Source organism: Bison bison, unplaced genomic scaffold (genome assembly GCF_000754665.1).
Source record: "Bison bison bison isolate TAMUID 2011002044 unplaced genomic scaffold, Bison_UMD1.0 scf7180017864460, whole genome shotgun sequence".
In the NCBI taxonomy this organism is placed as follows: Eukaryota; Metazoa; Chordata; class Mammalia; order Artiodactyla; family Bovidae; genus Bison; species Bison bison.
In genome coordinates, this window is record NW_011495022.1 from 5677820 (window position 1) to 5688238 (window position 10419).

General features: G+C 42.0%; 1 protein-coding gene across 1 annotated transcript; it reads left to right on the forward strand.

Annotated features, from left to right (window-relative positions):
* Positions 1 to 6258: 6258 nt before the first annotated feature.
* Positions 6259 to 9432, forward strand: ATP5G3 (ATP synthase, H+ transporting, mitochondrial Fo complex, subunit C3 (subunit 9)). The gene is made up of 5 exons (XM_010859798.1): positions 6259 to 6369; positions 6557 to 6668; positions 7823 to 7900; positions 8410 to 8603; positions 9169 to 9432. The coding sequence occupies exons 2-5, from the start codon at positions 6630 to 6632 to the stop codon at positions 9281 to 9283; spliced, it is 426 nt and encodes a 141-aa protein (XP_010858100.1). The 5' UTR covers positions 6259 to 6369; positions 6557 to 6629; the 3' UTR covers positions 9284 to 9432.
* The last annotated feature ends 987 nt before the right edge of the window (positions 9433 to 10419 follow it).

Here is a 10419-nt window from a genome sequence, read left to right on the forward strand (position 1 = left end):
TTCCTTCTCCAGGGATCTTCCAGACCCAGGGATCGAAACTACATCTCCTGCATCTCCTGCAGTGGCAAATGGATTCTTTACTACTAAGCCACCTGGGCAGCCCCTTTGTATCACAGAACAGGTCGATAAAGGACTTTATTGTTTTGTTTTTTTAATGAATTCTTTAGGTACACAAGACTATAAATACAGAATCCTTCTTAGGTACACACACAGAATGTTTATTTGAACAAACTCATGCCACACATTAAAAAAAAAAAAAAAAGAAGATGAAGAAGAAAATGTTCCTCGAGTTCTCTAAGTTTGAATTTTGCAATACAAGTAAGAAAAAGAAATTCTAGAGGTCATTCCAATTTGTCCCCACAGCCTAAAATTTTAGTTAGAAGAATAAGTTTTTGCAAGTTACTTCAACCATACTCAGTACCTTAGTTACTACTGAGCAAACATTTATTGAGTGACTACTATGTTTAATACTTTATGTTAGCTGCTGTGGAAGACATAAATATGAATTAGGCCTAATTCCTGCCCTTAAAAATCTTACCATCTCTGCTAGTTAGTAACTTATGACTCTCAGCTAGAAATCCATGCTTCTTTGCCTTGTTTCTGTTCTACAGCTGAACCCTATAGGCATTTCCACTATGACAACTGGCAGAACGTTAGGTTTGGCCAATAGAGGGTGCTGGAAAGACACTGGGAAGCCAGAACAAGAGCAAGGACTTTCTCCTTCAGGTGGATTGGCTTGCAGCAGAGGCCTGCTTGTGTTCACCTCAGCAATCCTCGTGGTTCGCTTGTGCGGCCCCTGCCTCCAGCAAGTTTCTTCACCACAATTGGACCTTGGACTGCAGGTTCCTGCGACAGCCATGCCCTCTCCTCCTCAGCCAAGGGTAGCAGCTATTCTTATAGTTCCTGCTTCTAGACGCCTGAGAACCTACTCTCCCATTTTTAGTAGTTAGATACCTTTTACTGGTTAACAAAGTTTATATTAAATTTTCCCTGTTCAAATTACTATTATGATTTCTGTCTTGTGGTTGGTCCCAGCAGAAATACCTAGCAGATAAGGGAAAAAAGACAGATGTAAGTTAATGTAAATTCTGTGAGAGAATAGGCCACTATAATCACAGCCCCAAATCCAAAAAAGTTTCAGGTGTAAATCTACAGAATTATGTATCAGTTTGGATTGTGTTCAACTGCACATAACAGAAACCTGACTCAGTGGCTTAACCAAATAGATTGATTTTCTCCTGTACCATGAAGTCCATAAATAGGCAGTTAAGGGCTGCTGTAGCTACTCTAAAAGAAAGTTAACTCAGACTCCTTATTTATTTTTTAATTGAAACATGGTTGATGTATAGTAAAATTCCAGGTGTACAACATAGAGATTACCAATTTTTCAGGATTATGCTCCATTTACAGTCATATAAAATATTGGCTATATTCCCGGTGCTGTACAATATATCCTTGTAGCTTATTTATTTTGTATGTAACTGTTTGTGCTTTTTCATCCCCTACCCCTGTCTTCCCCATACTCCTTCCCCTCTCCCCAGTGGTAACCACTAGGTTGTTCTCTATATCTCTGCTGCTGCTGCTGCTAAGTCTCTTCAGTCGTGTCCGACTCTGTGTGACCCCATAGACAGCACCCCACCAGGCTCCCCCGTCCCTGGGATTCTCCAGGCAAGAACACTGGAGTGGGTTGCCATTTCCTCCTCCAATGCATGAAAGTGAAAAGTGAAAGTGAAGTCACTCAGTCATGTCCAACTTTTAGCGACCCCCTGGACTGCAGCCTACCAGGCTCCTCCGTCCATGGGATTTTCCAGGCAAGAGTACTGGAGCGGGTGCTACCTTGTTTTATTTTTATATTCCACACATAAGTGATATCATATAGTATTTGTCTTTCTCTGCCTGAGTTATTTCACTTTGTATAACGCCCTCCAAGTCCATCCATGTTGTTTCAAATGGCAAAATTTCATTCTTTTTTATGGTTGAGTGGTATCCGGCTCCTTTTCTTTCCCAGCTTCTCCATACTTAATGTGTTGTTTCTGTACTCATGGTTGCAAGATTGCTGCTTCACCTCGAGACACTGGTTCATATTCCAGGCAGGAAAAAGAAAAGGAAAGAAAAAAAAAAATGAACCAGTTGCCTCTAACTTCTTTCTAAGCATTCTTAGAGGCACTGCCAAGTAACTTCAACTCACAAACCATTGATAATTCCTAACTGTAAGTGAACCTGGGAAGCTCAGTATTTTTTTAACTGGGAGCAGGATCCTGTAAGTAAGAGAGAAGGGGAGAATAAAGCTGAATAGGTAACTAGCAGCATCTGACATATTAATTGGAAAAAGAGTAAGTTACTTACTTCGAGATGGGTTAGAGTCAGCAGAGGAACATGATCTTATATTCATATACGTATTCTTTTAATGAAAATGACCTTTCTATATTAATTATCAAGCAGTTGATTAGATGAAATGAGTAGCAAAGTCACACTGCACAGGAGCATGCAGGATAGGGAAGGATTTATTTAGAAATTATCTTTCATACTTCTTTTTACTGCCCCTTTCCTTTCTTCCTCATGCCATCATCACCCAGATATTATCAGATATTACCTAATTCTAATGTCCCATAACTTAACATGACTGACTCCACAGTCTAAGGAAAAATGTAGACAGGATTAAATACTTATGACTAACTTATTATTTGTCTTTCTTTGTGTCTCTGTTTTAAACATGTGCGTGCGCGTGCACACACACACACACACACACACACTGTTCTCAAAGGTAGAACATCTGTTCTTTGAACACCTAAAATTCTTCATAAATATTTAAACTGTAACTGACAGAACCCACAAAGGACCTATTCTCTTCTAGGCCAACTCATCTGCTCATTGACATGCTAACACATGTCAGGCGGGAGCCTGGACACAGAGGGTATCTCTCACTCCTATAGGCAGCTAACCCATATGCACCATGCAAGTGAGACTGTTAGGGGGCCTGGCTTTTCTCCTGCCTCTTCTCAACAGTTACTGCTACTGATTTATGGCTGGAGAGGAAGGGCTTTTCTCTAAGCCATTTCCATACACAAATTCATTTAGAATAATTTTTCCCTTAAGATAATCTATTACTGAAGTATAAGGCCTGTGATGATTAATTTTATGTGTCAACTTGACTGGGCACAGGAGTATGTATATTAAACTTTATTTCTAGTGTCTGTGAAGGTGTTTCTGGATGAGATTTTTTTTTTTAACTGGAGGATAATTGCTTTATAGTGTTGTAATGGTCTCTGTCATACATCAATGTGAATCAGTCAAAATTATATATATAATTTTATATATATATATATATATATATCCCCTCTCTAGTGGGCCTCCCTCCCCGCCAAGATCAGCATTTGAATCTGTGGACTCAGTAAAGTAGATTGCCCTCCCCAATGTGGGTGGCCATCATCCAGTCCATTGAGGAATAGAACAAAAGTCAGAGAAAGGAAGAATTCACTTTTTTCCTCCCTGTCTCACTACTGAAGTGGGCCATTCCATCTTATTTTCTCAGACTGGGATTTATATCATTGGCCTCCCTGATTCTCAGGCCTTCAGATCCAGTTCAATTATACCATCAGCTTTCCTGAGTCTCCAGCTTGAAGACATCAGTTCATGGAACTTCTCAGTCTCTATAACCACATAAGTCAATTAATTCCACATGGTCATTCTGTGTGTGTGTGTGTGCGCACGCGCACACAGGCACACACGCACACTAAGTCATTTTAGTTATGTCTGACTTTTTGCGATTCTATGAACTGCAGCCCTCCAGGCTCCTCTGTCCACAGGATTCTTCAGGCAAGAATACTAGAGTGAGTTGCCATGCGCTCCTGCAGGGGATCTTCCACGTCTCCTGCATTGGCAGGTGGGTTCTTTACCACTAGTGCCACCTGGGAAGCCTTTATATATATGTAAACAATAATGCTTAATATAATAATGCTCTGTGTTAGTCCGGGTTCTCCACAGAAACAGAACCAGTAGGATCCTGCCAAGAGAGGTCAAATTTTTCTTACAACTAGTTTTGTTTCTCTGGTGAACCCTGACTACGACAGAGCGTTATTGTTTCCTCAACTTTAGACATCAAAGGACATCTTACCATATACTTCAGGCAAGAATTGAGTGCTTCAGAAAATATACTAATAAGTTCTCCTTCAACTGCACATGTGAATTAACTCTGTTTTATGTGCTAAAGATTGGGCCTAAAATGATTAGCTCACATGTGAGTTTGAAGCATTTGCCTGTGAAGCTGGATCAGTGTCTTAATTGCCTATGAAGTAGATCAGTCTTAACTCGTTCTTCAAGTTTTAGTTCTGAGGGCTTCTCCCCAGGATTACTGCTAGATGATACTGCACCGTGGTGCCAACTAGAAAAAAAGTGATCCTCTGGGTCCATGTTGTTTCAGGGCTCTAGGCCAAGTGGGTCGGATTTCAGTCCCTAGACATCCCTAGATACTTAATCTTTCATGTTGACTTGTACCACCTCCACAGCCACTTGTTAGAACTACTAAGTCAGATTTACAGAATTCAAGACCTGACACAAGTCCACTAAGAGCCATTTTTTTCCCTAAGATATTTCTGTATTGATCTGAAGCCCAAAGTTACCCACAACAAGTGTTAAAGTTGGGTCAGTTTTGAAAATACTCGGACTTTCCTTAGTCCCTGGCCCTACACGAAAAAACATTTACAACCCTTAATTCTCCCAATCACAGGGCTGGGAGAAAAACTGACCTCCCTGTCTTTATCAAGAGGTAACTTTGTGCCCAAGTCACAAAGCTCTTCAGTTCAGTTCAATTCAGTTCAGTCGCTCAGTCGTGGCCGACTCTTTGCAAGCCCATGGACTGCAGCAAGCCAGGCCTCCCTGTCCATCACCAACTCCTGGAGTTCACTCAAACTCACGTCCATCAAGTCCATGATGCCATCCAGCCATCTCATCCTCTGTCATCCCCTTCTCCTCCTGCCCCCCATCCCTCCCAGCATCTGAGTCTTTTCCAATGAGTTAACTCTTCACATGAGGTGGCCAAAGTACTGGAGTTTCCGCTTTAGCATCATTCCTTCCAAAGAACACCCAGGGCCAATCTCCTTTAGAATAGACTGATTGGATCTTCTTGCAGTCCAAGGGACTCTCAAGAGTCTTCTCCAACAAAGCTCTTAGATCTATTCATTTGCTTATTCCTTTGTCCCAGTATTATTTTGGGGGGCTCCAAAATCACTGCAGCTGGTGACTGCAGCCATAAAATTAAAAGACGCTTGCTCCTTGGAAGAAAAGCTATAACAAACCTAGACAGTATATTGACAGTATATTAAAAAGCAGAGACATTACTTTGCCAACAAAGATTCGTCTATTCAAGGCTATGGTTTTTCCAGTGGTCATGTATGGATATGAGAGTTGGACTGTGAAGAAGGCTGAGTGCCGAAGAATTGATGCTTTTGAACTGTGGTGTTGGAGAAGACTCTTGAGAGTCCCTTGGGCTGCAAGGAGATCCAACCAGTCCATCCTAAAAGAAATCAGTCCTGATTATTCACTGGAAGGACTGATACTGAAGCTGAAACTCCAATACTTTGGTCACCTGATGCGAAAAACTGACTCATTTGAAAAGACCCTGATGCTGGGAAAGAGTGAAGGCGGGAGAAGAAGGGGACGACCGAGGATGAGATGGTTGGACAGCATCACCAAATCAATGAACATGAGTTTGAGTAAGCTCTGGGAGTTGGTGATGGACAGGGAGGCCTGGCATGCTGCAATCCATGGGCTCGCAGAGTCGGACACGACTGAGCAACTGAACTGAACTTGTCCCAGAAGGTCAGGCCCACTTTCCCCCAAAAGATTATTCCAGACTTCTGGAACTCTTTTTCAGATTCCTTTACAGAAATGTATTTTCACTTTCTGCTAAGCAGTGAATGAACCGTTTTCCCACAGAGTCCTATTTTCACAAAGAAGAATGACCAGGAAGGGATCTCTTTTACGAAAGAAACCTACCAACTGATAAAAGGCCAAATCTCATTAAGAAAGTCAACTGAAGGATTAAGTCCCACTGTCCTGCGACCAGCTTAGATCAAAGGCGAAATAATCCGTTCGGTTCCCTCTCCCTGGGCTAGTTTTCAATATCTACTTTTTGTCTCTCCTTCACCCCTCTTCTGCCCGCCACTCCATCTTGGGGCGGCTGTCTCTGTCCTTCCGGACTGGTTACCAATAAAGTTGTTACAAATGACCTTGAGCGTTTTCCGGGCTGCACCCAATTCCCCGCCTTCTCCATCCGGGTGCTGCGGTGCGGATAAGAGCGGGACTGCGCTTGCGCGCCCAGCCCCATTCCTTCGACCTCTGCCGCAGCGGCCGCCGCCACCTCCCTGGAAGGTAAGCGGAGGGCGCGGAAGCCGGGTCTGGCCGTGGTGGAGCCGCGCCCCAGAGGGACCCATTCATTCTGCAGGCGCCTCGTTTGGCGCTGGGCCCGAGCTGACCGCGTGCACGGGAACCTGAGGGACTTGGGTGGAAGTACGGGCCCTCGGAGGACACTTGACCTTAAGCCTCTTTGCCTCCGCAGAGAGGAAGCGGGAGAGGAGCCCACGTCTCCTGTCACCCAAGTCCTCCAGCTGCGCTGCCCCGAAGAGTGCAAGATGTTCGCCTGCGCCAAGCTTGCCTGCACCCCAGCTCTGGTGCGTAGCCCAGACTGGGCCCGGAGCTCGAGGGCCCGACCTCTTGGCCCAGACGTCCACGTTGTTGAATGGGTCACCTCCGCGTGGAACTCACGGCCCTTTCGGGACAGTTCCCTCACGCCTCTTAACCTCTGTGTCTTTTTATCCCTTTCCTATTCCTTCCTGGGGTTTCTTACTTCGCTCCTCCCCTCCACTCTGGCTATGGAGAACCGCCGAGGCCTAGTTGTCAGGCCCAGCTCGGTGTAGGTCAAACCCTCCTTGCTCCTTGTCCTGGAACGGCCCCTCCCCCACCTCCTCCGGCACCCTGTTGGATCGGGGCACGCGAGGGTTGGGGTGCAGAGAAGGCTGGAAGGGGCCTCGAGGCCTACGTTCGCTACTGCTGCGGTCTCCATTACGATCTGTAGGTCAAACTCGATGCTGCAGAGGGAGGAACTTTGCCTCACCTTGTGTGGGCGGAGGCGGCTAGTGCAGGAGCCGAAAGTTTCTACTGCGTTTGGGGTGTTATTTCCCAAACTATTTTTGGGCACTTTGTGTGAAGATCTGCGGGGTTTGTCTTAGAGAATCAGGTCTCGGTTCTGAAGGAATTTTCTGTGACCTTAGTGGACACTCAAGGGCAGGAATATGTCCTTTTGGTCAGACTGTTTAAAAGATTGTTCTTCCACCAGTGTGGAATTGTTTAAACTGCTTTTTAATTTTATGATTAATGGACATATAGGAATAATCTTAGAAATAGCGCGAGCTCATTTTAACTAATGGGCTATTTAAAATGACAAGCGTGTATAGTACTTGTTGATCCACTTAACTTACCAAAGAATGTGGGGTATTTATTGCTGGTTTTCTGATCTGAATTGTGGCGCTACAATAATTGAAATTTTAAAAGCAATACTTACTCTTTCTAACTAATTGTTCTTAAAAGTTTTGTTCAGAGTATTACAAATACACTATGAATAAGTTTTAAAATTTCATTAACAGTTTTGTTAAAATTGCTTCATGCATTGAAACATGATCAAAAAGCCAGGATAAGAATCAATAGAGAGAAGTCATGATGTTTCTGACTCATTTTTGCAACTTGCCTTTTTAGAATTCATGGTGTGGGAAGGGTCCTTGAAGTCATATCTGTTGTCTTAATAACATGGAATCTTTTTCATGAACAGATCAGAGCTGGATCCAGAGTTGCATACAGACCAATTTCTGCGTCAGTGTTATCTCGACCAGAGACTAGGACTGGAGAGGTAAAATTAACTAATGCTACCAAAGAAGTCTTAGGGTCTTTATCACAGCAAAGGGGGAAAACCTCATTAATGAATGGTTTTAGGCAGTCCTTTCCACCCTTTCATCCAAAAAATTTGCAGAGGATGAGCCAATGAAAGAAACTTTATCCAAAACTTAGTCACCTGAATTTTGGCCAGGAAGTATAATTAATATATATACTTAAGTGTATAATTTTGACTTGCTGGTGTTTATGATTTTGATAACAGTTACTGAACAGCCTACTCTATTAAACAGTATATGCACATACACTGTTTCTTAATTTTCAAAGACCTTATCTGGTGTAGATACTGTTCTTTTTCTGCAAGACTGGAATTATTCTAAGCCCTAGAGTTTTCCATTGTGCCACACCATCTTCTATTCAAACTCAGCTACAAATATAGAGAAGTGGTTATCATTTTGACAGTACCATGATTAAAATAGCTAACTATGATTACTGATTTGACCTTTGCTTTTATTTCCTGCTCTCTAGGGCTCTACGGTATTTAATGGCACCCAGAATGGTGTGTCTCAGTTAATCCAAAGGGAGTTTCAGACCACTGCGGTCAACAGAGACATTGATACTGCAGCCAAATTTATCGGTGCGGGTGCTGCCACAGTAGGAGTGGCTGGTTCTGGTGCTGGTATTGGAACAGTCTTTGGCAGTCTCATCATTGGTTATGCCAGGTAATTTCTATTGCCAAATAAATAGTTTGAAACATGTTTGAAATAGTTGGAAACTTAGAAAACTAGTGAAATAATAATAGCTACTTTCTATTAAGTGCCTTTCTGTGTCTTGCATTTCATTTTGAGTACTTTGCATGCATTGTCACTGCTCCCAAAACCCCTTGGAGAGACTCCAGTATACCTATTAAGGACCAGAGAAACTCCTTGTCTAAAGTCAAAGCAAGAGAGCTCATGCTTTAAAAAAATACCAGTCTCCATTTTATTATTTAAGACCTTTTATTTAAACTATTAAATCTTAAAACATACTTTTTTGGGGATAAGAAGGTCAGAATAAGAAGGTAATAATGGATGAAGACTGACCATTGACATAGGGAGAATAATGCCTCCCTTTTCCCATATGATTAGGAATGAGGGGAAAGGAATGTCACAGGCAGAACCAAAAGAGATCTGGGCAGAACGGTGTGCTAGTACTTTTCAGGTTACAAAGAACCCAACACTAATAATCTGGTTCTTTAACATTTATCAACCATGCTAAAATTTGAATAATATGTGTTGTCTCTTTTAGAAACCCTTCACTGAAGCAGCAGCTGTTCTCATATGCTATCCTGGGATTTGCCTTGTCTGAAGCTATGGGTCTCTTTTGTTTGATGGTTGCTTTCTTGATTTTGTTTGCCATGTAACAAATTACTGCTTAAAATGTTGGCATTCATATTAATTACGGATATAATTCTGTGTATCTTACTGTGACTCCGAAAACTATAGTGTTGGTGTCATGGAAATGTATGTTATTTCCAAAGTCATTTCATTAAAGATGAAAACTTTAATTTTTGCTGTGGTTTGTATTTACCTGAATTTAAATTTAGATCGTCACTGAGAAGACCATGTATTCAGGCAGAGGCTGTACCAGTCCCTGATGATGGAAAATATGCTAATATAATTTTTAGGGGAATTATTTTAATGTTTTGCACATTGTAAATTATAGGGCTTTAGTTTATTCAAATAAAGGGGAAATGTTTGAGTGCTTTGAGCTTCTATGAAATATGATTAAATCAGAATAGTTAATTACTTAAGATGGTTTTATGTTTTTAAGGGCTAATATGAATTACAATACTTGGAAGCAGTATTACCTTCCAAGACTAACCTGGCTGGTCTTACACACCTGGATCTAAAAATAAATCATGTCGGGTTTTTACGAATTGAAACTTTATTAAATGGGTGTTGGGATTAGGGAGGCAATTTTTGATTGTCAGTAAGTCTCACATTAAGCAATTGTGTGTCTATAGTGAATCTTATCTGTCTTCTTAGAAGAAACTCAATATCAAAAAGCAAACTGAATTGGCTTCAATTTAAAGCCAAAAGTTGCTATAGCATTGCTTATCTTTGATACTAACAAATGCTTACAATAGGAGTGTTGGGAATGACAACTGGTTCAGTTATGGGCTTCCCGGGTGGCTCAGATGATAAAGCGTCTGCCTGCAATGCAGGAGACCCATGTTCAATCCCTGGGTCGGGAAGGTCCCCTGGAGAAGGAAATGGCAACCCACTCCAGTACTCTTGCCTAGAAAATTCCATGGATGGAGGAGACTGGTAGGCTACAGTCCATGGGGTTGAAAAGAGTTGTACACAACTGAGTGACTTCGCTTTCTTTCGCTTTCAGTAGTAGTTTATTTGTAATACTATGTGTTGCTTATTGGTCAAGTTTTGCCTATTAAAATGAAGAAAGTCTTAGAAAGACTTGAGTTTTCCTCACAGCAGATATATAATTTCCTCAGCAGATATATTGTTTGTCATCACAGTTGCAGGGTTTCTATAAAAG

Coding starts and splice junctions, on each gene's coding strand:
- ATP5G3 (XM_010859798.1), top strand. CDS start 6,630: ATGTTCGCCTGCGCCAAGCTTGCCTGCACCCCAGCTCTG. Junction 6,669..7,822: donor TTGCCTGCACCCCAGCTCTG/GTGCGTAGCCCA, acceptor TTTCATGAACAG/ATCAGAGCTGGATCCAGAGT. Junction 8,604..9,168: donor CTCATCATTGGTTATGCCAG/GTAATTTCTATT, acceptor TGTCTCTTTTAG/AAACCCTTCACTGAAGCAGC.